We start from the raw sequence: 27,756 nt of genomic DNA on the forward strand, positions 1-27,756 counted from the left end.
GGCCTGCTTCAGATTCTGTGTCTCCCTCTCTCTCTTCCCCTCCCCTACTCACACTTCTCTTTGTCTCTCTCTATCTTTCTCTCACTTCTCTCTCTCCCAAAAATAAGTAAACATTAAAAAAAGATTTAGGAAAGAGGCAAAGGAATTTCCAGAATTATGACGAAGGGAGGTTTTAGGATGACAGTCCTGCAATAATCATAGAAATTACCAGCTAGAACAAAATGGGGAATTGAGGGCTCCAGGAAAATAAAATGAAACTTTTTACATAATTGTGAGAAGAGACTCATGCTCTGATAGAGAGTTTTGGTGGAGAATTAGCAAAATATATATGGAAATCTAAGTAAACAAAAACCAAGGCAGCTGTTAAATCCAGGAAAAACAAAAAGTCATACAAGTAAGAAAATCACTCAGTTGTGAATAATATTTATGTAATTGTAACAAGATGAACAGTAAATTTTGACTTAACCAAAAATTATGGTACAACTGTATTGATGAGGGAGGTAGTCTAGAAGCAAACCTATAAATATCAAAATTATTATTTTCTGTAATAGGAAGATATTACAATATTGTCTCAAATGTAAATATCAAGAAATGCCTGGCTGGCTCAGTAGGTAGAGCATGCAACTCTTGATCTCCGGCTTGTGAGTTTGAGCACCACATTGGGTGTAGAGATTACTGAAAAATAAAATCTTTTCAAAAATAAATATTAATTAATTAAAAAAAGAAATAGCAGTATAAACCTTTACTTAGGTATATGGAGATAACTACTAGCAAAAATAGCTGAAAAATTGAAAGTAACGAATATGAATTGGGCATATGGAGAGTGGGATACTGAGGGTTTTTTTTAAAGCCTGTGGAATGATCTTTTAGAAAGGCTCAGATGTTGAACTTTGGGTTTTTTTAATAGGTTAAAAAGAGGAGAAAGAAAAAATGAGAAAAAATAGAATTACTGGCCTGTGTTGTGGCTGCAGTTACAGTTGGTGACTATAAATTTGATGGCCCTATCTGTGTCATTATGTCTTCAGCTGGACTAGTGGAAGGTGACAGCTCAGTTAAGCTAGGGTTAGATTCTGCATACAGTTGTGACCATTGGTGGTTTCTGTGCTATTAGAGCAAGAGTGTGAAGGGGAGGATAGTAGAAGTGAAGGACACTGGGATCAACTTTAGATTGGATAGGAAAGGAGGTTGAAGGCAGAAAGAGCCTGCTAGCTGGGGGTAAAGGGATTCACAGTCTAGATTAGAGAAATGAACAGCTTGGAGTGGCAATAGAAAAGTGAGACGACTGGAGGGTAGAAGTGGGGTATGTGAATTTCAGAGGTGAAGTTCTGGTTGATGACAGGGTCCAGGGCGATACCCAGAGTTCCTGATCAAAGGCGCCTGGCAGGAGTATCGGATGTCAAAGGAATGAAAAACTGGGATGGCAGATGAGTCATGCAAGAGGTCGTTGACATTTCTAGGATGATGGCAGGACCTGGGGTAAGGAGGAAGCCCATACCTGGGGGTGAGTGAGAGACAGTAACCTTGCTGCAGATGACAACAGGGAACGGTGTTAGTGTTGACCAGGCAGAACTGTAGAACCTCAAAGGAAAAGGGCTTTAAAGTGAGTGTGGACGCTTCAAGTTCTGGTGGGATATTCAGTAGTTTGAAGGGGACCTCCAAACTCAAAGATAAATTGGGTGAGGAGGGTAAGGACAAGGGGTGACCATTTGAGAAGTTTGCTCTGGGGAGAGATTGACCATGAAAGTGGAAGAGGGGCATTATTTACCAAAGGGTAAGGAGTTCCACACAGTGTGGACTGAGGGTCAGAGAAAGGAAGGTTGCATTACAGATAGAAAGGAGGTAAGGATTCACTGACCTCCACATTTAGAAAACAAATAGCTTGAGCCGTTCTCTGGTCTCCCAGCCCAAAATAGAAGACCTTCAGCCTCTTCGTCCTCCTGCCCTCTCCCCTGACTCCACTTTGAGCGTTCTCACCCCGGCCCCATCCTACTTCCTTTTAGACCCTCATAAGGGGTCCGATTCACCTGAATTCACCTGAATTCATTCCTAATTCATTCATTAGGAGTGGGGTAAAGTGAGACAATATACACAGAAGCAGCTGCAAGCTAGTTCCCGGTGTTTATTATTTTTTTTAATAATCCTTGTAATGTTTACTTAGTTTTCCGAGGTGGGGGGAAAGGGCAGAGAGAGAGCGAGACACAGAATCCCAAGCGGGCTCCAGGCTCTGAGCTGTCAGTGCAAGAGCTTGACGCAGGGCTCGAACCCACAGACCGGGAGATCGTGACCTGAGCTGAAGTCAGATGCTTAGCCGACTGAGCCATCCAACTAGGCGCCCCTAGTTCCCAGCATGCATAAATGGTAAAGATGTAGACGTTCAACGAAAGCATAACCTTTGTGACAGCTCACACTGCTCTCTTTCCCTGGAATAGTACCTGCTGCCTATTTGGTGTTTTCTAACGGATGAGCGAGAGCACGTCACGGGGGGGATATATTTTTTGACGCGTTCCTATCCAGATAACGTTTCTGTGCTTCATTCTATTCAAACTCTGTGAATCTTCCCTTGAAATGTCCCCACATTCCATTTGTCTCGTAAGTGACATCACAATCCCCACTTCCTGGTTACATCATTCATTTTTTCCGCTTTACCTCCTTTCAGTGACGTTGGCACAATAACAATTACTTGCACTGTTGCCACATTCGCATTTCATTTTTCTTCTGGCTCCTCTCTGTCTTCCTTCCATGGCTTTTCATGTTCCTTGTCTGGGAGCGGGTCCATGGGGCCGGGAAAGGATCAGTCCCATCACCTCGGCTTTGACAGGTGCCTGGCGTAAGAATATGGGACAGATGGGGGATAAAGTCTATTGCTGTGTATATTTCTTTATCCTTTTTGTTTCTTTTCTGAATTATACTGAGATCTACTTGCGTGCATGTTAAGAGCCTATAAAAAAGTTCCCTTTGTTTTTTGACATTTTTTGACATTTTTTAAATTTATTTTATGAAACAAGTATATAGCATCCCGGTGACCATTATCTTAAATCTGATTTTTTTCCCCCATTCTGAAGTGCCCAGTCAGGGCCCCGAATGACCCGCTGTCACTTGTCATTTCATTCTGTTTTTAGGATGACAGCCTCACCCTCAGAGCGATCCCATCATTCTCGATTGGGCAGCTTTCCTCATATTCTCACAGCTCCCAGACCTCCACCTCAAGTACCTGTGATGAACGGGGTGTTAGTCACTTTACCATGTCCCGTTCAGGGGCAAAAAACGAAGTGGGTCTTCTCCTGGCAGTCGCCACACTCACTCGTGTCACTGTGGAAGGCCCTGTCCACATGAGAAACTGACCTTTTACACTATTCTTGTTTTTTTTTTTTTCTTTTGCTGAGCAACTGTGTATGGATTTCTAGGCAGAACCTTTCAACTTAAGACCTTTGTGATGTTTTTGGCTGCTTTATACATAGTGAAACACTTTAGGACTCTTTGAACTTCCAATAATTGCCTGCACTGGGGTGGATATTATCAGTAACAGAGTCTCGAATTAAAACTATGAACCTTTGGGGTGCCTCGATGGCTCAGTTGATTAAGTGTCTGACTTCGGCTGAGGTCATGATCTCACGGTTCATGGGTTCAAGCCCTGCATCAGGCTCCATGGTTACGGTGTGGAGCCTGCTTGGGATTCTCTCTCTCTCTCTCCCTCTCTCTCTCTCTCTCTCTCTGTTCTTCCCCAACTCACACTTTCTCTTTCAAAATAAATAACTAACTAAATTTTTTTAAAAACCTATGAACTTATGGGGCGCCACCGTGGCTCAGTTGGTACAATATCTGACTCTTGATCTTCGGGTCGTAAGTTCAAGCCCCACGTTGGGTGTGGATTCCACTTTAAAAAAAAAAAGACTTTGAACTTATCCTCTGATACCAGTGAGGCTGGTATTTCTTCCCCCTCCCAGCCCCTTCTCCCTCCCACCCTAAAAGCTCCCCCAGTAGGGCTCTGAATTTTATACACATGCGTTCCTTTGTAGAGCTCTGAATCTCCACATACAGAAGGTCCACACGGAGGTACATGAGTAGTTTTGACTACTTAAGAACCCATAAGGCATGAGCATGCGTATATATTTATGAAGGAGCTACTTTCTCTGACTGGCATTTTCAGGCTTTGTCTGGTTGCAACTCACAGAAACCTAATCAAACCGCCTTAGGTACAAAAGAATGCAAAAGGTCAGAAGGATTTTTGGATCGTGTAACTGAAAAGCCCAGGTGATATTGCTACCGTGAAGTAGGACTGTACCCAGGTCCTGAAATAGCAACATCGGGAATGTTCTTCGTCTCCAGTCCCTACTTTCCACTGGCTTGGCTGCTTTACAGAGGCCCTCCCCACGCAGAGACAGGGACAGTCAATGGCAGTTCAGGCTTACATCCCACCAGTTTACACATCCGTCAGAAAAGGAATTCTTTTCTAGTAATTCCAGCAAAATTTGTGAGAGAAGGCTCTCATTATCCCCACCTGGATTTTGTTTTTACTCTCCAACTAGGATGCTCTGTCCCACCGGCGTGATGCAGAGCTCTGATTGGGCAGGGCTGGTCACATGCCCACCTCCAGATCCAGGTGGGGTCAGCCCCCACCCCCTCCAAGACACATGAACCATGGGGAAGGAAAGGTTAGTTCGCCCAAGTGAGCACGGCTGCTGTTAAAAGAAGCTGAACAGGCCAAAGAGACGTCCGTGGAGGTGTGCCGTCTGCACTGGGGGGAAAGAAATAGGGGAGGCTGAGTGGGGTTTAAGGAAAGACAGCTATTCAAGAAGACTTGGGGAAATTAGTAAAATCTTCATAAATAAGTGATAGGGATTCAAGGGACTAATACAGACCAAGAAAGTAGTGCCTTTTTGGTGAGTAAAAAGAGTTTCCTCACTTACTCACTTGGTTAGACAAAGAGGCTGAATAACGGCCCCCAAATCATTGGAACTGCTGTGTGTTAACCCTCCATGACCACAGGGACTTTGCAGCTGTGTGCTTAAGTGAAGGGTCTTGAGATGGGGAGATCATCGTGAATTAGCGGGATGGACCCGGTGTAATCACAAGGGTCCCTGTACGAGAAAGGCAGGAGCAGTTAGAGGAGATGTGAGGACAAAAGCAAAGATCGGAGGGATGTGTCTCGAAGGTGAACGAGAGGGCCACACGCCAAGGAACGCTAGAAGCTGAAAAAGGCAAGGAAACAGATTCTCCCCTGAAACTTCCAGAAGAAGTCAGCCCAGCTGACGCATTGATTTTAGCCCAGTGAGACCGACCTCATGCTTCTGGCCTCCCAGAATTGGAGCGCATTTGTGTTGTTTTTAAACCACTCGTTTGGGGTCCCTTGTCCCAGCAGCCACAGGGAATGATAGAGAAGCCTTCAGCGAAGAGCGGTGAGCTGAATTTGAGGACGATCAGAAGCGGACCGGCCAGACCAAGGGGAAATGGAGCACGCCAGCCTAGGACAACAGCCTAGGTGAAAACACAGAATGCCACATGGATGCTGCACTGTCACCGCAGGGGCAGGTGGCTGAGGAAGCGGGACCCCGGACGTTACACATCCCATGCCACAGAGTTGGGGCTTGCTACTGAAGTCCTCGGAAAGCTCTGGAAAGGCTTCAGAAGTAAAATCATGTGACCCATGAATGATTAAGAAAGGTCAGTCATCCTAGCACCCGTCAAGAAGGATGAGTTATGTAAACGTGAAGAAGGTGAGACGGGACAGAGGAAGCACCTAGGAGCGTTTTCTAACTGGCCTAGTGAGAACTGAGCCGAGGCTAAAAGTGAGAATGGGTACACAGCCAGATCGCGGAGCTGCTTTACAAGGCAGCAGGTAGTAGCTGATCAGATATGGAGGCAGAAAGAAGTCTCGCTGGCTTCTGGTTTCAGCGACCAGGGGAACAACCGGCCAGGAAAGAAAATACAGGAAGAGGGGTCATTTGAGAGGAAGAGGATCCGTTCCATTTGGGGCGTGGCGATCTGGTTGTCTCGTAGGCTGTGCTCATGTCTAATTGGCAGTGAAAACCAGGTCTGGATCTCAGCAAGGATGTCTGGGCGCATCTGGTTTGGAAATGACAGAGTTGGTAGTCGTCAGTGTGTGCCGCTTGGCGCGAGCATAGTGAGGGGCGGGAACAGCCAGAAGAGTGGACGGGAGGAAGCCGAAGCAGAAGCCTGGGACAGCTTTACTCAGGTGCAGGCAATGGGGGAAGGCACAGTGAAGGAGGGAGAGAGCGGCCAGAGGGTCAGGAGGAAAACCATGAGACCACAACCCACTCTGCCATCTCTCCGTACTCAGAGTTCTCACAGAGTTATATGAAAGCATATCGTATACTTCGAAAACATTTAGGCTGAGGCTGGACTATAAGAAAACTGCAAAAAGTCCTGAAAGTCTTGACCGATTGCTGTAATTTTCCATGCCATCAAGAATTCCCAGAACCACCCAAGCATTTTCTAGGCAGCGTTGCATTCCTGGGGGAGGGACCGTGAAACCTTCCATCAAAGTTGTTCTTGTAGAATTGGTTGCACTGGGCTGGTTTCTCTCCTTAATCCTTTCATGGATCAGACAAATTATTTTCATTTGGTTTTGGTTTCACTCCTCTTATTGTTTCTTTCTTATTATAAAAGTAATAAGTGATCATCATGGAAAAATGAAAGTAATGCAGAAGCATAGTAAAATAAAAAGTAAAATTCCCTCCAATCCTACTGCTCGGAAGTAACCATTATGAACAACTTGGTGTCTTTCAAATCTGCTTACATAGTTAAAAACTATAGTACAGATAGCATTTTGTGTTATAAAAAATGGGATAATATTTGGGGCGCCTGGGTGGCTCATGGGTTAAGCGTCTGACTTCGGCTCAGATCATGATCTCACAGTTCATGAGTTCGAGCCCTGCATCGGGCTCTGTGCTGACAGCTCGGAGCCTGGAGCCTGCTTTGGATTCTGCATCTACCTCTCTCTCTGCCCTTCCCCCATTCACGCTCTGTCTCTGTCTCTCAAAACTGAGTAAAAGTTAAAAAAAGAATTTTTTTAATGGGATAATACAATGCACAGTGTTCAACAACTAGCTTTTTTATTCATCATGGACATCTTCTGTGCCAGTACAATAGAGAGCTACTTCAGTCTTTTTAATGGCTACAGAAAACTACATAGAATAGATATAACATAATTTATTTAACCACTCCACAGGGTGCATTTTGATTATTTACTCTCATTTATTATTGTGAATAATGTACAAAGTCTCTTTGTACCTAAGCCTTTCATACTTGTGGTGGCCTTCCAAAGAGAGATCTGTAGAGACAGCATTGCTAGGTCACGTACATCAATATTTAAGTTTTTGATAGAAGCTGCCGAATTGCACTCCATGAAGGCTGAAGGGAAAATGTGGAAACGCGGAATAAATGTTCATGTTGCGTTTTCTTTTACAGCATCGTGTTTAATGCAGGCTTTGGGCCTCTAACATGTCTCAGCTCCCATGAGTCTCAGTACCTTCCATATTTGTTGATGCCTAAAATCAGAGCAGGAGGAGGGATGAGAAGAATGGATGAGCCACACGTTGGATACTCTGAAGGGTGGGCCTGGCTTCCATAGAGTAAAGTGGTGGGTGCACTTTGGGGACCCCAGGCGGGAGGAGGCGGCATTGACTGAATGGCCACGCTTTCCAGGGATGAGTGTGGCCCTGTGGTTGAAGCTGATGACCTAGTGGGGAAGGTGGCCCGTCCACAAACAGAGAAGGACATCATATATTTCTGAGTATGATAAATGCTATGAAGAAGAATGAAGCCAGGGAAGGGGAGAGTGGCAGGTGGCAGGAAGGCTATTTCACCTGTCGTGTCAGGCACGGCCTCTCTGAAGATTATCGGTTGTGTGGACTTGAATGAACCCATGAGTGAACCGTGCTCAAGGTCTTGGGGAAGCATGTTCTGGGCAGGAGGAACTCAAGCTAAAGAGCCCAGAAAGGAAGGAGGTGTGGCTTACTTGAGCACCTGCACAGCTGGAGGCCTAGTGTGGCTGGAGTGTGTGGACGGAGGGCAGAATGGTGCCACGTGTGTATTAGGGTTCTCCAGAGAAACAGAACCGATAGGATATACATACCTGAACATGTAATACATTTTATAGAGACAGAGAGATCAAATATATAGAAAATATGTGTATGTTGTATGTAACTTCTACATTATATAATATATAACATAAATTATATAATGTGAAGTTCCGTCCTAGTTCCTTCGTAGTCAGCCTTTTGTTCTGCTCAGGCCTTTGGCAGCTTCTGTGAGACCTACTCACATTGGGGAGGGCAGTCTGCTTTACTCAAGTCTACCAATTTAAATTTCATCTCATCTAGAAACACCCAGAATAATGTTTGACCAAATGTTTGGGCACCCCGTGGCCCAGTCAAGCTGACACATAAAGTTAGCTATCATAGTGTGCCTGTGAAGTAGCCAGGGGACAGATCATCTGGGGCTGTGCTGCTGCTCAGTATGGTGGCCAGTGGCCCATGAGCCATTGTTGAGAACTCAAATATGGCGGCCAGCTGTTGAAGTGAGAACTGAATATGTTGGATTAAATTAAAGATGTTGTTACAATTAATTGCGTTATACCTTTGACTTGTTAAATGTGGCCGCTAGGCAATTTTGAATGACACAAGTAGCTCATATTATAGTTCTCTTGGCTCGTGCTGCTCTGTAGGGCCTCAAGGATGTGACAAGGGGTCTGTAGTTCCCTATGAGTATCTTGGGCGGTGACTGGAGGGTTTCAAGATTGAGAATAACTTGCTGTGATTTAGACTTGAAGGAATTCATCTGCTCCTGTGGAAGAATAAGGTGTAGGGGAGCAGGAGTGGGAGCCGCAGATCGGGTCGGAAGCCGTAGAAGGGGAAGAAGAATTGGTGGCTTTGGGCTCTGCAGAGGCAGCAGAAGGGAGGAAAGTGGGTGCTCCTGGGATGGACTCAGAGGAGAGCCCACAAGCCAAATGGACACAGGGGGCAGACACAAATCAAGAGGACGCCTACTATTGGGACCTGAGCCCAGTGAGTGAATGATGGTGCCACCTACTGAGATGTGAAAGATGGGGCGGGGTATGTTAACTAAACGCCGTGAAGCGTACTGACAGTGAGAAGAAAAAAAAAAAAAAAAGCAGGGGAGAAATACAAGAGAGAATTCAGCTTTTAGAAGGGTTCCATCAAGGAGACTAAAGGAGTCTTTCCAAAAGCGGTAAAGCAGAGGAGATGATGATAGGTCTGTGGGTGGAAGAACAGAAGGCTGAAGAGTAAGGACAGAGAGGCGGTGAGGCAGGTCCACTCGTGCAGGGAAAGTGAGAGCCCAGGCAGACCAGGAGAGAACGAAAGATGGGGAGGGTGGATCCAAATACCTGCCTCTCCCTCCAGACTCCTGGAATGATCTCTCCCCACCATCATATATATATATATATATATATATATATATATATATATATACACACACATGTACCCATGCATGCTCACATACATATGAATAATCTGTCATAGTGCTTTTAAAACTGTAAAGGGGAAAATTGGCATATTTGAACACGCTAAAATTGAAAATCATAGTACAATGAAATATACTATAAATAAATTTTAAAAAGCGGAAGGCTGGGAAAATCTAATTTATATGGCAGGCCAAGAAAGGATTAATATCCAGAATAAATGAAGAGTTCTCAATACATCAGTAAGAAAAATAGGCAAAGGGTTTAATTAGGTCATTTTCAAGCAAAGAAATGCACGTGACCAATCGGAAAAGACGCTACGTGTCTGGAAAACATTAAGATGACTGAGACCCTGATATCAGTAGGGTGTGGGGCACGTAGAGAGAGTTGCCCTCATGCACTGTTGGTTGGGAGTGTAAATAGTGACTCTTCGTGGAAGATGGTTGGACTGTGTCTAGCAATACAACAAACGAGCAGTCTCTTAATCCAGCAAAAGCACAAGACACTGGTACCTGTGTGCAAAGAAACAAGTAGAAGAATGCGTATTGTAGCACATTAGCTATTTTAATGGCTAAAACTTGCAAACTGTCTACATGTTCATCAACAGGAGGATGGGTAAATGAATTATGGTACATTTTTGCCTATTAATATGTGGCACTTAAAAAAGATCTATAAATACACTGATAGGAGAAAGATATTTAAAAATGTGGGTAGGTAAAACGAAATTGCAATATAGGATTCATTTAGCTAACCAATATCTGTATTTGTATTTGGGTAGACAGTATTTATAAATACCTAGAAAGAGGTCTGGAAGAAGAACCACCAAATGGCCATCAGCAGTTTACCTGCGGGAGAGGAGTGGCCTGTAGGCTTTGGGGAGTAGAAACTGGACGTATGCTCTGTATCTAAGGAGCCATCCCCAAGATTTACTTTTTTTTCCCCCCTTCAATAGGAAAACTCATTTTTATTCTTTTTTTTTTTAAGAGTAAATAATTTATTTGTTTAAATTCAAGTTGGTTAACATACAATGTAGTAATGGTTTCAGGAGTAGAACCCAGTGATTCATCACTTACAACACCCAGTGCTCATCCCAACAAGTGTCCTCCTTAATGCCCATCATCCATTTGGCCAATCCTACACACCTCCCCTGCAGCAACCTTGTTTGTTCTCTGTCTTTAAGAGTCTGTTATGGTTTGCCTCCCTCTCCATTTTTATCTTGTTTTTCCTTCCCTTCCTCTATGTTCATCTGTTTTGTTTCTTAAATTCCACATAAGTGAAGTCATATGATATTTGTCTTTCTCTGACTGACTTATTTTGCTTAGCATAATACACTCTAGTTCCGTCCATATTGTTGCAAATGGCAAGATTTCAGTCTTTTTGATCACCGAGTAATATTCCATTTTGTGTGTGTGTGTGTGTGTGTATATATATGCCCATACATATATGTGTGTGTGTATATGCGTGTATATATGTATATATATATACACGCACACACACACGCTTATACGCATATGCGCGCGCGCGCACACACACACACACACACACACACACACACACACCATATCACATCTTTATCCATTCATCAGTCAATGGACATTTGGGCTCTTTCCACAATCTGGCTACTGTTGATAGCACTGCTAAGAAGATTGGGGTGCTTGTGCCCCTTTGAATTAGCATTTTTGTATCCTTTGGATAAATACCTAGTAGTGCAATTGCTGAGTTGTAGGGTAGTTCTATTTTTAATATTTTGAGGACCCTCCATACTGTTTTCCAGAGTGGCTGCACCAGTTTGCATTCCCACCAACGGTGCAAAAGGGTTCCTCTTTCTCCGCATCCTCGCCAACATCTGTTGTTTCCTGAGTTGTTAATTTTAGCCGTTCTGACAGGTGAGAGGTAGTACCTAATTGTGGTTTTGATTTGTATTTCCCTGGTGATGAATGACGTTGAGTCTCTTTTCATGTGTCAGTTGGCCATCTGGATGTCTTCTTTGGAAAAGTGCCTATTCATGTCTTCTACCCATTTCTTCACTGGATTATTTGTTTTGGGGTGGTGAGTTTGATAAGTTCGTTACAGATTTTGGATACTAACCCTTTAACTGACTTGTCATTTGCAAATATCTTCTCCTATTCCATTGGTTGCCTTTTAGTTTTATTGATTGTTTCCTTCACTGTGTAGAAGCTTTTTGTCTTGATGAGGTCCCAGGACTTCATTTTGCTTTCATTTCCCTTGCCTCGGAGACCTGTCTAGTAAGAAGTTGCTATGGCCGAGGTTAAAGAGGTTGCTGCCTGTGTTCTCCTCTAGAATTTTGATGGTTTCCTGTCTCACATTTAGGTCTTTCATCCATTCTGAATTTATTTTTGTGTATGATGTAAGAAAGAAAGTGGTCTAGTTTCATTCATCTGCATGTTGCTGTCCAGTCCTCCCAGCACCATTTGCTAAAGAGACTGTCTTTTTTCCATGGGATACTCTTTCTTGCTTTGTCAAAGATTAGTTGACCATACATTTGTGGGTCCATTTCTGGGTTCTCTATCCTGTTCCATTGATCTATGTGTCTGTTGTTGTGCCAGTACCATACTATCTTGATGATTACAGCTTTGTAATACAGCTTGAAGTCCAGAATTGTGACGCTTCCAACTTTGATTTTCTTTTTCAGGATTGCTTTGGCAACTCGGGGCCTTTTATGTTCCATACAAATTTTAGAATTGTTTGGAGAGTGGAGAATGCTAGCTAGCTAGCTAGCTAGCTAGCTCTGTGGAGAATGCTGGTGTTATTTTGATAGAGACTGCATTGAATGTGTAGATTGCTTTGGATAGTATTGACATTTTAACAATATTTGTTCTATGAGCATGGAATGTTTTTCCACTTCTTTGTGTCTTCTTCGATTTCCTTCATAAGCTTTCTATAGTTTTCAGCATACGGATCTTTTACCTCTTTGTTTAGGTTTATTCCTAGGTATCTTATGGTTTGGGCGCACTTATAAATGGGATCAATTCCTTAATTTCTCTTTCTGCTGCTTCATTATTGGTATATAGAAATGCAACCTATTTCTGTACATTGATTTTATATCTTGTGACTTTGCTGAATTCATCCAGCAGTATTCTGGTGGAAACTTTCGAGTTTTTCCATGTAGAGTATCACGTCATCTGTGAAGAGTGAAAGTTTGCCTTCTTTGCCAATTTATATGCCTTTTATTTCTTCTTCTTGTCTGATTGCTGAGGCTAGGACTTCTAATACCATGTTGCAAAACTGGTGAGAGTGGATCCCTGTCATGTTCCTGATCGCAGGGGGAAAGCTCTCAGTTTTTCCTCATTGAGAATGATATTAGCTGTGGGCCTTTCTTATATGGTCTTTATGATGTTGAGGATGTTCCTCCTATCCCTACTTTTTGAGGGTTTTTATTTAAAAAGGATGCTATGTTTTGTCAAATGCTTTTTCTGCATCTATTGAGAGGATCATGGTTCTTATCCTTTCTTGTATTAATGTGTATCGTGTTGATCGATTTGTGAATATTGAATGAGCCCTGCAGCCCCGGAATGAATCCCACTTGATCATGGTGAATAATTCTTTTAATGTACTGTTGAGAGTTTTTGCATCCAGGTACATCAGAGATAATGGCCTGTAATTCTCCTTTATAGGTGGGGTCTTTGGTTTTGGAATCAAGGTAATGCTGGCTTCATAGATGAGTTTGGAAGCTTTCCTTCCATTCGTATTTTTTGGAACAATTTGAAAAGAATAAGTGTTAACTCTTCCTTAAATGTCTGGGAAAATTCCCCCAGGAAGCTATCTGGCCCAAGACTCTTTGTTGGGAGGTTTTTGATAACTGATTCAATTTCTTTGCTGGTTATGAGCCTGTTCAAATGTTCTATTTCTTCCCGTTTCTGTTATGGTAATTTGTGAGTTTCTAGGTATTTGTCCATTTCTTCCAGATTGCCCAGTTTGTTGGCATATAATTTTTCATAGTATTCTCTTATATCTGTTTGTATTTCCGTGGTGTTGGTTGTGACCTCTGCTCTTTCATTTGTAGTTTTATTTATTTGGGTCCTCTCTCTCTGTGTGTCTCTCACTCTGTGTGTGTGTGTGTGTGTGTGTGTGTGTGTGTGTGTGTGTCTGTCTCTGTCTCTCTCTCTCTCTCTTTTTTTTTTTTTTTTTTTTGCTATCCCCAAGCTTGCTAAAGTGGAGGCAGGTCTAGGTACGTCCATGTCTGTGTTATTGCTCTAATCTACCATCCATTGTTCTTTGACTTTCTGGTGAAGGTGAGTGTCTGTGGCCAGCACACAAGGGGAACTGCGCTGTGCTCCTGGACATAATTTGAGGAGCGTGCACCTGCTGTTCTTAGTTATTGCTCGCGCTCAGGCTATTCCATCCTGCTGGGGCCAGCTCTGACAACAGGTTCCAGGAAGGCTCAGCTGCAGCCGCGAGAGCTAAAAGGCTCTCTAGGTCACCTCTGTGGACCAGCTGCATGGAAATTAATTAGAGGCAGACCATGTCCCCCGTGGCTCGGGTCTCGGGGATGCTGAGGTCATTAGCAGTTGTGCTCAGCTGCAGCTTCCATCTCTGTCTTCTGAAAATTTGTTTTGGCAGGAAGAGGCGGGCAGACCGAGGTGGCCGCTAGGGACAGTACAACTTTAATTCCCAGATAGTTTGTCAGAGTCACTGGGGTGCAGTGACCTCCAGAGGCAGGGGCGTTTTTTCATCCCATCAGAGACAGCAGTGTGCTTCTTCCCCTGACCACCACTACTAAATTCCCTGTGCTATAAACGAGCATCATCCCCGAAGCACAGGGGGTGGTGACCATAGCGACAAACCACTGAAATGTTATTTTGTTCCGTTTGCCTTTTGTTAAACCTCCCTTTCGACAAACGACTGGTGTTACTGTTTGAGTTGTAACTTGCTCTTTTTCTTTTTTTTTCTCCTTTTAAACTCTGATTAGGATCCAAGAAAGAAGTACAAAAAGATCAAGATGCTAATAAACCCGCTGTCTCGTCTCCTAAGAGAACAGTGGCTGCAACCACCAAGCTTCATTCACCAGGTATTTAAGAAGTGCGAAGGGTGTTCGTTCATTCAGGGAGTAGGCTTGAACTTGTCATTCATTTTGTTCAAATGTCGTTGATGAGCAGTGCCCCTGTGATACGCGTGATTGTACACCGATGTGTTCTGACTCTAGACGAAATGAACCAGCCGTTGGCATCATTTTATGTTAAAAAATGAAATGTTATCGGGCTTTGAAGAGGTAGAGTCTTCTCTGCGTAGATAGAAGTAATTTATAATTGACACAGCCTTTGAAGATCTGACCTCAAGAGATAATAATAGCTTCTAAAAAGAGAAAGAAAACCAACAGCCATCAAATACTTGCAATTTTGTCAATGAGGAAGACATTTATTTATCTTCAGATATGAAGAAACGAGGTAACATCACTTGAGAGTCGAAAACCATTTATCATGGAAGTTGATACGGTAGGCATTAACCCCTTTGTAGAACAGAATGGAGTGTAACCTCACAAGATTTTCTGTAAGCACAAAAATTGTAGCAGTCATAGGAGTTACTGTTTGAGTTCTTACTGTAAACCGGGGTACCAGGTACTGTCCTAACCTCTTTAAATGTATTAATTTATTTAAATGCCTGCAATGACTGTGAAACAGGCACCTATTGAACAGTCAAAGAACATTTATTAGATGCATGTGAGATGCTGTGAAATCTAGCTTTAGACTGCTTACAAAGCACACATCTAAATGTAAGAATACTAAAAGGTTGAACATGAAAGGAAATATTTATACGAAATAAATAGGAAACAAAAGGAAATTTGTGGTGTTACCATAATACTAATAAATGGGAAAACACACATTTGTAAAGCAAACATTTTGACACATTTTGACACGTATGCACACGAGAGACCATCACCACAATCCAGATAGCAAATATGTCCACCATCCCGGTGCCCCTTGGGAATCCTAACCCCCTAAGCCCTCTGCACCCCACCCCAGTCCCCGTTCTGTCCCTATATAGATGAGTTTGCATTTTCTAAAACTTTCTATAAATGGAATCATGTCGTATGCACTCTACTTTTCTCTGGCTGCTTTTACTCAGCTTGATTACTTTGAGTAAAGTTCCAGTGCGTGGATACCGCGGTTGATCCATTACCTATCCATGCATCTTTGGGCTTTTCCTCCAAGGATTTGGCCCTTGTAAACAAAACTGCTATGCATGTTGGTACAAGTCTTGGTATGGACCTCTGCTTCTGATTTTCTTGGGAAGTATCTAGGAGTGGAATGCCTGAGTCATACGGTAGTTATTTGTTTAACCTTCTAAAAATGTTAAAAGGCTTTCCAAACTGTTTTTCGAGGTGGTCGTACCGTTTTATATTCCCAGTGGTAGTGTGTGCGAGAGACCCAGTTCCTTCACTTTTTTTTTTTTTTTTTTTGCCAATAGGTGGTATGGCCATTTTTTAAAATCATAGACACTGTAATAGGTGTATAATGGTATCTTGTGTAGATTTAAAGTTTATTTATTTGTTTTGAGAGGCGGGGAGGGGCAGAGAGAGAGAGAGAGGGAGAGAGAGAATCCCAAGCAGTGTCTGCACTGTCAGCACAGAGCCCAGTGCAGGGCTTGATCTCATGAACCACAAGATCATAACCTGAGCTGAAATCAGGAGTCAGACTCAACTGACTGAGTTACCCAGGCACCCCGTATCTTACGCGGTTTTAATCTGCATTTCCCTAATAACGAATGATGTTATGATGTGGAGCATCTTTTTATGTTTATTTGACATCTGTACATACTCTTCGGTAAAATACTCAAAAATTTATAGTTTTTATTGGTTTTTCATCTTACTGAATTTTGAAGGGTTTTACATGTATATATATGTATACGTATACATTCCCCCCACAATCTGTGACTTATTTTGCGTCCTCCCAGAAGAGCTTTTGAAAAATACACATTCTTGGGCGCCTGGGTGGCGCAGTCGGTTAAGCGTCCAACTTCAGCCAGGTCACGATCTCACGGTCCGTGAGTTCGAGCCCCGCGTCGGGCTCTGGGCTGATGGCTCGGAGCCTGGAGCCTGTTTCCGATTCTGTGTCTCCCTCTCTCTCTCTGTCCCTCCCCCGTTCATGCTCTGTCTCTCTCTGTCCCAAAAATAAATAAACGTTGAAAAAAAAAATTAAAAAAAAAAGAAAAATACACATTCTTAAGTTTCCCGAAGTCCAATTTTTTCTTTTATGGACTATGCTTTTGGGGTTATCTTAAAAAAATCTTTGCATCACCCTAGACCACGAAGATTTTCTCCTACATTTTCTTCTGAAAGGTTTAGAGTTCTAGGCTTTATATTTAAGCCTGTGATCCATTTGCGTTAGCTTTCGTGCACTGTGTGAGGGAGGTGTGGCTTCACTTTTTTTTTTTGCAGAGTAACATGCAACAAATTTCTACTCTGATCTTTATGATTTATTTTACTCTGTTTATGTGGGGTTTAACTAGCTAATATCATTAGTTTAAAATCTTTCTTCTTTTTAGGGGTGCCTGGATGGCTCAGTCAGTTAGGCGTCCGACTCCGGCTCAGGTCACGATCTCACGGTTCGTGAGTTCGAGCCCCGCGTTGGGCTCTGAGTTGCCAGCTCAGAGCCTGGAGCCTGTTTCAGATTCTGTCTCCCTCTCTTTCTGCCCCTCTCCTGTTCACGCTCTCTGTCTCAAAAATAAATAAACATTGAAAAAATTTAATATAAAAAATAAAAAATAAAATCTTTCTTTGTTTTCTAATGTGTGTATTTAGTACAATAAATTTCCCTTTATGCATTGCTTCAGTTATAGTGCACAAATTTTGATGTGCTGGGTTTCATCTTCATTGGGTTCAAACTATTTTTAAATTTCCTTCTGTGACTTCTTCTTAACTCATGATTATTTTGAAGTGTGTTTGCAGATATCTGGGACTTTCCAGATCTCTCTGATTTGACTTCTAATTTAATCCCATCGTGGTTGGAGAATATACTTTGGATTATCTGGATCCTTCTAAATGAACTGAGACGTGTTTTATGACTCACAACAAGGTCTGTCTTGCTAAATGACTCACACACACTTGAGAAAATGTCTAGTCCACTGTATCTGTGTGAAGCATTCTACAGATGTCATGGGTCAAGTTGGCTGATAGCATAATTCAAGTATTCTATATCCTTACTGATTTTCTGTCTACATGTTCTCTTCGGAATTGAGAGAAGGCTGTTGAAATCTCAGAGTATAATTGTGGACTTGTCCATTTCTCCTTTCAGTTCTATCATTATTTGCTTCCTGCATTTTGAAGCTCTGCTATTAGGTACTTAAACCTTTAGGGCCATTTATCATTTTGATGAATTGCCCACTTTATTATTAGGAAATGACCCTGTTTATTCCTGGTAATATGCTTTTCCCTGAAATCCACTTTATTAAGTATTAGTTGTCCCACTCCAGCCTTCCATTAGTTCAACATGGTTGTACCTCCTTGCACACTTCTCCCTGTCACCTGGTGTCTCTCTATTTTTAAGTGGGTTTCTTACAGGCAGCATATAATTGGCTCTTGTATTTTTCTCTAATCTGAAAGCTTTGCCTTTGATGGACATTTAATGTTATGGATTTGATTGGGATTAACTCTGCCGTCTGCCTATTATTTCCTAGCCATCTCACATATTGTTTTTTCGTTTTTTCCCTATTTTGCTGCCTTCTTTTATATTAATTAATTTTTTATTATTCCATTCGTCCCCTTTATTGATGTCTTAGAGACCTGTATCTTATTGGGTTATTTTAGTGGTTGCTTTAGGGTTCCTAGTTTTTGTCTTTAACTTTTCACATTCTGCCTTGAGGCAATGTCATGTCACTTCACATATAATGCAGTTGATCCTTGAACAACATGGGTTAGAACTGTGCAGGTCCCCTTACACACGAATTTTCTTCAGTAGATACAGTACAGTATTATAAGTATATTTCCTCTTCCTTATGATTTTCTTAATGACATTTTCTTTTCTCTAGCTTATTGTATCGTAAGACTACAATGTTGGATACATACAGCACACAAACTATGTGTTAATCAGTTGACTGTGACATCAGAAAGGCTTCCAGTCAACAGTAGGCTCTCAGCAGTTAAGTTTGGAGGGGGGGGAGTCAAAAGTTATATGTGGATTTTCAACTGCACAGGGGGCTGTTACCCCTCACCCCTGCGTTGTTCAAGGCTCAACTATGTAAGAATCTCATAACTGTATACTTACGTCCCTCTCCTGACATGTGTGCTCCTGTATTCCAACACTTTCCTTCCACGTGTGTCCTAAACCAGCACTGCACTGTTCCTGTTGACTGTCGATGCTGTTTTCTTTCTAGGAGATTTAAATAAGAAAAAAGTCTTTTAGACTTATCCCTGTAGTTGCCATTCTCTCTGCAGACCCAGATTCCCAGCTGGTCCCATTGTTCTTCTACCTAAAGGATTTTTTCTGACCTTCTTGGTGGCAGAGCTTTTCTGGTGGTGGAATCTTTCTGTGTTTGTGTACCTTCATTTTTCATAGATACTTCTATTGTGTTCAGAATTCAAGTTGGCATTTTCCCCCCTCTGAAGTATTTAAAGATGTCTTTCCACGGCTCTCCTTATCTTTGTTTCTCTGTACATAAGGCATCTTCTCTGGCTGTTTGAGAGCTGTTCTCTTCAGCACCGGTTGTGAGCAACATGATTACGCTATACCTTGGTGTCCTTCCCTTCATGGTTTTTGCGCTTGAGGTTTGCTGTGAATCTTAGATCTGTGGGTGTACAGTTTTCATACGGTTTGAAAGTGGGTTGCCTATCATTTCCTCAGACACGTTCAGGCCTGACCCCTCCTCTTCAGGGACTCCAACTGTATACACATCAGGCCACTTGAAGTTGATTCACAGCTCCTGTCCAAACGGGTAACATTGTTTGTTTCTTTCACTCTTTTTTTTCTGAGTGTTTCATTTTGGATAGTTTCTCTTACTGTATGTTTGCTAATTTTCCTTTCCTTTCCTTTTTCTTTCTTTCTTTTTTTTAAAAAAAAATAGCACCCATTTGTTTGTTTTACTGGTCACAGTTCTGTAGGTTAGACGTCCAGGTGTGGCTTCCGTGGGTTCTCCGTTCAAAGTATCACAAGGCTGAAATCATATGTCAGCGGGGCTCAGTTCTTGACCGGAGGCTCTGGAGGAAAAAGCCACTTTCAAATGCATTCAGGTTGTCGGTAGAACCAGTTCACTGTAGTTATAAGACTGAGGTTCCTGTTTAGAGTCGGGGACCACTTTCAGCTCGTAGGGCCCCTGACAGCCATCAGTGTACTTTCTGTTTTATGGGTTTGCTTATTCTGGACAGTTCATATAAATGGAATCGTACAACATGTGTGTGACCTTTTGTATTGGCTTCTTTGACTTTGCATAAATGTTTTTGAGGCTCATTCATGTTAAAGCATGAGTCGGTATTTTATTCTTAGTTTCGGCTGAATAATATTCCATTACATGGATATATCACATTCGATAATTTACATTCATCAATTGATGGACATTTGGGTTGTATCCAGTGTTGGGGCTGCTGTGATAATGCTGCTATGAACATTCATGTTACAATCTTTCCTTATGTCATGTCTAAATCTACTCTTAATCCCATTCTGTGTATTTTTTGTCTTCAGACATTTGAGTTTCCAATCTCAAGAATTTTTATTTAGGCCTTTTTTTTCCTAAATCGCTTTGTTTCTACTTGACATATTCAGTCGTTCCACTCGCTTCTTGAACATATGGAATGCAGTCACAAATAACTGTTAATCATCTGCATCATTTCCTGTGGGCCTCACTTCATTGCGTTTCTCCTCCTTATGGGTTATATGTCCCTGCTTATTTCCGTGCCTGAGAGTTTTTTTAGATGCCAGACATTGTAAATTTTTCCTTGTTGGGTAGTGGATTTTTAATTCCTATGAATATTCTTAAGCTTTGTTCTTAAATAAAACTATGTTACTTGCAAAGAGTTCAGTTATTTTGGGGCTTGGTTGTTGGCTTTGTTATGCCGGTCCCAACTAGTGATCAGTCCAGAGCTAATTTTACTGTATTAAGGCCAAGACCCTTTTGGGTATACTATCCATTGCCCCCTGAATTACAAGGTTTTCCATTCTGGCTGATGGGAACAGGAACAAATTCTGAGCCTCCATGAGCTCTGAGGACTCGTTTCCTGCAGTCATTTGGGGAATTCTTTCCCTGGTCTTGGACCCTCTCTTCCCAGGCATGCAATGATCAGAACTTGGCCAAAGACTCGAGGGGACCCTCTGTGCGTGTCCAGAGTGCTCTCTCTGTGGAGTGACGTTCTCTCTGCTAAATCTGCCTTGTGACCTCTGAGCCCTCAGCTCCCTGAACCCCCAGCTCCGTTCTCTCAACTTGGGGTAACCACCAGGCCCCACATGGGCTCCCTGACTCATACCACAGCCTGGAAAGTCATTCCAGGAAATAGGCTGAGGCAATTATAGGGATCACCTCCTTTGCTTTCTGGCTCAGGATCCCCGTACTTCATTGCCTAATGTTGATGTCTTAAAAACCATTGTCTTATATATTTGGGCTGAGTTTTTTGGGTTTGTTTTAGATCAGAAGGTAAGTCTGATCCTTCTCACTCCATCTTGGCCGAAAGTAGTTACATTTTTGAATATCAAAATTTAGCAATTGCTATAGTACTATTAAACCATGATATTTTCACCCTTGGAGAAAGAAGTTCAGATTTACCTTGCTACCTATACCTCTTATAAGTACTAAGAAATTTCCCGAAGATGAGAATATTTTTATGTCACTCTTTATTTTGTCTAGAAGAAGGGATTATAGTAACAAATTTTTATAGTTGGCTTTAGAAACCCTGATTATAACTTCTGGGGATTTTTTTGTTGTTGTTCACTTATCCATCAGTATAGAAAAGAATCCACTCCTTCCTTGGAATGGGAGATGGAAACCTCTCCTTTCTAGAGCATAGCAGGTCGGTACCCAGTTTAGTAATTCCTGCCCTCACCCGTGCTCAGGACTGGCTCGAAGGAAATGTCCTACCACCCTCCTGTCATTTGTTCTTCACCTTCCCCGCCCTTAGCCAACCTCAGGCCAGCAAGTGCCAGGACTAAGTCGGAAAATACTGTGTTATGTGGCAGAATTTTCTGGAATAAATTTAGATCTGCTTCAGGAACATAATGCCTATCCAAGACCACAAAGAACTGGGCAGATGTGCTACCTAGGGGGTCCTGCTGGTGCCAGTGTGCAAGAAACAGATTTCCTTTCTGCTAGGATGTTGGCCAAACTCATGAAGTGCTTTTCCCTAAGTCAGAAGGCTATCTATCTAAGCTGTGTCCTGTCCTTCTTATTTACAGGGATTAAGGCCATGGGCCTTCTCTGATGTTGTAAATACACAGATTCCACTGCTGTACTGTTTATCACGTCAGTTAAGCTTCCAGCTTTAAAATTAAACCAAGCTTTTCCATCCATTAGAATCCTCTAGATAGTGAGCGGATGGCTGCAGATGAATTTTTAATATTCTCTTTCCATTTTTAAGGGCTGCATTCTCCCCAGTGCTCTGCCTTTGCACGCAAGCGGCTTGCATTCACCTTTGTGAGAATAGAAGGTTACTGGCTTTTTCCCCTGAGCTGCCAGATGTCACTGGGATGATCACAGATTCTGTCCGGCCCTTAGGTGGCTGAAAAGAAATTGTGATTGGGGCAAGATTACGATAATGGGAGAGTGTTCTGGGTTTAGAATGTGCCCCAAACCTGTGAGATCTGTCAGAGATGCTGTGGAGTGGGCCAGCGGCTTGCTGAAGTGGTAGGAGGCCTGGACAAGGACTCAGAAGCTTGAAATCCAGGCTGGGCCCCTGGACAATGGATTGCCTCACGTCACAGACGGGGCCTCATTCCTTTGCCCTCCCCGCTGGACTTTGCCTATGTCCCTCACAGAGTAGGTGCTCAGTAAAAGCTGTCAGACATTTTGGATCCCCACAAAACATACGACACGAAGTGTACATGTGAAATCATCTCTGTCTGTAGGTCGTGGCAAGACACTGGTCTAGTTTTTCTGTTCACAGACTTTGTATGGAAGAGTGGCCTTGGGGATAAGGCTCACTAACAGTTGGGAAGTGTATAAGGGGCACTCCTTAAAAGACTGGTTATTGTTACTCTCTTTTCCACTTCATTTAAAGACTCCAAAACCATCAATAAGCCTCATTTGAAAGTCTTTATTCATTAATCAGCTTCCTAGTTCAATGGAGTGGAAATCGGAAGGCTATGGTAGGAGACAGATTTTGGGGGAAAGAGGCCGAACACACCTACGAGGCTCCGCCTGACTGCGGAGAGAGGCCAGTGGCATATCTGCCTGCTTGGAAGCTCTGACCACCGTAGAAGCTATATATAAATACTGCAAGGAGTAGGGAAGGAGGTGATAACAAAGCCTTCCGGCACCTGGAGGTGTGCTCAGGGGACATGGCATGCCCCCCCTCCCCCATTTAAAGCATTTCTCTGGCTCCTCCAGAAAAACACGGGTGTAAGAGGTCAGAAGTGAGGCACCTCAGCACACCTCCTGTCAGTGCCAAGCGTGTTCTCCATGAGCAACACGTGATCGCTGCCTTCCGGAAGTTTTCCCTCATGCTCCCTTACCCCCTTACTTCCTAAGCCGATTGGTATTTTAGCTCCATTACGTGCTGGCTTTTAGAAGAAGATAGTAGAAGCAAACAGAACCCTCAGTCGTTTTTCTTTTGTTTTTTGTTTTTTGTTTTTTTGCGAGACAGGCGATGCTGGCTGCGTGCAGTCATTTCATTTCGACATAAGCTCTCCGTTTCCAAGATGGTAGATGAGCCCGTGCGGCTGTCCTCACGCACGGTCCTGGGGACGGTGTGACACGTGGGTGGACGGGAAAGTACGCGACAGAACAATACTTCAGGGAGCTGACTATCGACATACTTAATAGAAACTACAGCCCAAGAAACGATACTGGTTTTTGTTGGGTGCCAGATGGACAGCTGACCAAGAATCCCAAAGGAAGATTGGTTCCATAAGGTAGTTGGGCGTCTGAAAGCCACAGATTTCACACTTGTGTGTTGATCCCAGGTGCTGATGTTCTTAGGGGAACCTCTGTCTGGGCTCAGAACATCAGTTTGGTGGTCCCATGAAACACTGGAGGGTTTTAGAAAATCAACCAGCCACACGTAGGGCGCCTGGGTGGCTCAGTCAGCTGAGTGTCCGACTTCGACTCAGGTCATGATCTCACAGTTCGTGAGTTTGAGCCCCGCATCCTGCTCTGTGCTGACAGCTCAGAGTCTGGAGCCTGCTTCGGATTCTGTGTCTCCCTCTCCCTCTGCCCCTCCCCTGCTCACTCTCTGTCTATCTGTCTCTCAAAAATAAATAAACACGAAAATAATTTTTTTCAATAAAATCACCGTCCACACCAATAAAATGGTAAACAGTCATCATGAAAAAAATCTACCCTGGGTCTTAGGCTGTGTCTTAGAGTTTAATTCAGGCAGCAGTAAAACCTCCCACGTGTTGTTAGTAATTATTTTTCTTTTGTTATCAGTACTGAGAATGTTAGGATTAAGCACATATTAAGATTGATGTGCCTCCAACAAGCAAGTGACTTTCCTGGATTATTCTGTACAGCACTGTCATAAAGATCGTTTTAAGGGAGCATTAATTTCACGTTCTACTACTCCATTAAGCCATAATAGTCTAAGATGTATGTGAGGTTGCATTGTGATCTCAGATGATTTCTTAAGGGGAAGATTTCATTAAAATTAGCGTGGTTACCGTTACATCAACAATCAGAAGCATTTAGATCAGTTAACCGTCTTTTCCCCTTGAAAGATGAGGCCACTTGGGTGTTCAGTAGAGTAAGCCTGTTACCTGCTGTGCCTCAGTGTAGTGGGGACTGAGGAGACGACCGTTTTCTGATGTGTCTTCTGTGTTACTCCCTGATATTTTGGAGGGGAGGGGGGGAGACGAAAGAACTTTTGAAATGTTGAAGCTTATTCACGATTGTGTGCTCAGGGTCTGTGTCACGTTCTCTCCCCGAGCAGAGGGAAGAATGTGCTTAGGGGACCCAGGCCCACCGTCCACCACCGCCATGCTGGTCTGCAGCTCACCCAGGAAGCATGGGGGTTCTGAGGAAGACACCCGCTTACCCTTGGGTCTAGACCATGATGCAGTGCCTGTCTCTGAGCCCTTCCCTGGAGCCTTGCCTTTACTCCCCGAAGCGTCAACCTAATAGTTATTGTCCTGAAAGCCTCCCCCACCCCGTTCCCAGCTCCAGGTGGAGTTTCTGGTTCCTTCTTCAGTGGCCTCCCCACACATAGTGTTTGCCTGGATCCAGGAGCAGGATCTCGGAGGGTTTGTGGGCCAGGGGAAGAAATGAGCACTTTTTTTATACCACAGTGGAGCACCACCGCAGAGAGGGGTCCATGCAGGTCAAGAGCTGTTTTGTAGTCACAAAGATCATTCTGGCTGTTGTGCAGTCAAAGAAGTAAAAAAAAAGAAGAAGAAGAAGAAGTAAAAGAAGAAGGGCTTTGCGTTAAAAGCTGAGAGGTGCTGGGGCGCCTGGGTGGCTCAGTCGGTTAAGCGTCCGACTTCGGCTCAGGTCACGATCTCACTGTCCGTGGGTTCGAGCCCCGCGTCGGGCTCTGGGCTGACGGCTCAGAGCCTGGAGCCTGTTTCAGATTCTGTGTCTCCCTCTCTCTGACCCTCCCCCGTTCATGCTCTGTCTCTCTCTGTCTCAAAAATAAATAAACGTTAAAAAAAAAATTAAAGAAAAAGAAAGCTGAGAGGTTCTGGTGGCTTGGACTGGACCTTTTAGCTCTGGAGGTGGCATGAGTGGTCACATGGGGGGAGTATTTTGGGGAACATTGATGCCATAGGAATTTAAAGCCAGAAATCCCTGGAGCAGAGGTCATTGACCCTGCCACCAAAGAGAGCAACCACAGTAAGGGAAAGAAGGGGCATGTAGGCATTGCTCCTGGATGCCCAATTAGAAGGGTGCCAGCTTATAACTCTGAGTTCAACCTAGATTGACTGATTTATTTCCCATGAGACATTTTCACAGAGTAATCCCTTGAAGAAAAAAAAAAAAAGAAAAGAAAAAACCCTGCATCAGTCTCTCTAAGCAAACCTAGAAGAAATGCAGGGAGCTGGAAGGAATCTGGCAATGTCTGTCATTCTTTTCCTGAGATGAAACTCTGCACTGAGAACCTCGTAAACAGAGCAAATGTTTTAAGTCCCCGTCCGGTTTTTTTTTTTCCCTTTCAGCGCCTGAAATGACAAACCGTGAGCGGTGCCCTCTCGGCCACTTGCCCTTAATGAAATCCTTCGGCACCGAAGAGCTGTTGTCACGCTGGGGGGTGGATGTTCTTCCACAAGTGACTGTTTTTCCCCTGCAGGATACCCCAAACAGAGGACAGCGGCTCCCCGAAATGGCTTTTCCCCCAAGCCGGACCTGCAGGTGCGCGAAGCCGAGCGGCAGCTGGTGCAGCGGCTGAAAGACAGGTGCCAGCAGCAGGCCAGACAGCTGGTCCTGGTCCAGGCGGAGCTGCGGAGGGCCGTGTGCGGCTTCCAGGCCCTTGCCGTGTCTACCCAGTATTTCTCCAGAAAGGTGAGGCCACGTCTGGTGAATGTCCAGGGGCTTCTTGCTGGAGGGGAGGGCGGTAGTGGTGATCGGGGTGTGTGTGTGTGTGTGTGTGTGTGTGTGTGTGTGTGTGGGTGTGGGTGTGTGGGTGTGTGGGTGGGTATATGTGCGCGTTTAAGTTTGGGTCTGGGGTTAGAGATTTCGTTCGATTTTCAGAAGATCCTGCACAGTCTCCAGCAGCAGCATCTAATGCTCTGGGAGCCAAGCGGATACTTTTTTTTTTAGGTGTGAAAGAAATCAGTCTGGGAAGAGTGATTTAGTAACCTTGATTTCAAAAGGGAAAGTTATGTAAAAGAGATAGAAAATGACCTAAAGGAACATTTTGAAGGAGAGCGCTTTGAAGAGAATGGGAGATTGTTTGCATTTTAGGGATGAAATGGCCGAATTCTGAAATTTCTGCACGTTTCAGATAAGAGGGAGGCAGGGCCACAGCGCTGTTCCACTTTGGCCCTTGATGGGAAATTCAGTGTGCCAGGCCTGGGGGCATCCGGCCCGTGGAGTCACGGCCAAGCCCAGTGTTCACAGAGCAGCATGGGGTGGAGGGCGTCCTCTCTGCTCCCTTGGCCTTCCTGAAAATGCAAAAAGGGGCTGGCTTCTTCTCAGCGCATAAGTTGTCCAGAGGCTCCTGGGGCCATCCAGACACTGAGTCTGTTATTAGCCATCGTGTAGCTAAGCTTTCCCACCTCTCGGCATGGAACAGAGGTTAGAGGGAGCCTGGTATCTGATTTCAATGCATTTGTGCTCCAGCAAGAAGTGGCCAAGCCACGTTTGGGGGGGGGGGCAAATGAACATTCACCTTCAAGGTTCAAACATTGAGTCTGCATTTTAAGAACGCACAGGGCATTTTGAGTTTCGTATATGGACCTTCAGGTACCTATAAATGGGAGGAAGTACAAATGCTATCTAAATGCTCTCTAGATAAGAAGATGAACTAACTAAATGCCTGGCCATGGCCAATTTAAAGAAGAAAATCCAAAGAACGTGAAGTAGCCCCATGCCCACTGGTTTTGTTTGTCTTCTGCACGCAAAAGCGTGAAGGACTCCGGCTTTTGAGGATATCCTACACGACGTGCCCCTAGTGTACCAGTCTGAGCCGTCTTTTGTTGTTGGTGTTTCCTGCTTCCCTTAACGCTTTCAGCAGAAAGAGCCTATTACCAATTTGTTGCTGTAAGGAAAAACAAGAAAAACAGATGGCAGTTTTCTCAAGTTTCAGCCTCTTTGCCCACCAAAACGTTGACAACGAATGACCCATTTGTATTTTATACCTTCCTTTCTGGTCTGCTGCTCTCGATGTCAACCGTGAACCACTCAAGTAACTGTAGACCCGACCCTGTGAGAATTAAAATTACCTCCACGGTTTTGAGGTGCCAAAGAGGCCTGACTCACCGTTGTAAATACTGAGCAGTTTCCTTATTAGAGAAAGAGTGGCATGGGTTTTTGTCGTTGTTGTTGTTCTTCAGCTAGAGGTGCGTTTTCGCACTGACTGGCAAATCTTTAATAAAGAGAGGAACACAGAGTTATTCACCGAGGTTCTGATAACATTTACGTGGTTACTGCGCCCTTCTTGGATCACCCTTCCCATCCATCATCCGGTGTCATAACAAATCTTTTTGTTTGTTTGTTTGTTTTTCATTTTAATTCCACTGCAGTTAACATACGGTGTGATATTAGTTTCAGGGGTACAATGTAATGAT

The 27,756-nt window shown here is 43.6% G+C and overlaps 1 protein-coding gene across 9 annotated transcripts in view; it reads left to right on the forward strand.

Moving 5' to 3' along the window:
• The window catches only part of MTUS2 (microtubule associated scaffold protein 2), a 566,317-nt gene that overhangs the window by 407,759 nt on the left and 130,802 nt on the right, over positions 1-27,756 (forward strand). For all 9 annotated transcript variants that reach the window (XM_042990845.1, XM_042990774.1, XM_042990765.1 and 6 more), the window contains 2 exons: positions 14,373-14,471; positions 25,818-26,029. In XM_042990845.1, the coding sequence (XP_042846779.1) occupies positions 14,373-14,471; positions 25,818-26,029 (311 nt within the window). The remainder of the gene's footprint in view (positions 1-14,372; positions 14,472-25,817; positions 26,030-27,756) is intronic.

The sequence above is a fragment of the Panthera tigris genome, chromosome A1, assembly GCF_018350195.1.
Source record: "Panthera tigris isolate Pti1 chromosome A1, P.tigris_Pti1_mat1.1, whole genome shotgun sequence".
Taxonomy (NCBI): Eukaryota; Metazoa; Chordata; class Mammalia; order Carnivora; family Felidae; genus Panthera; species Panthera tigris.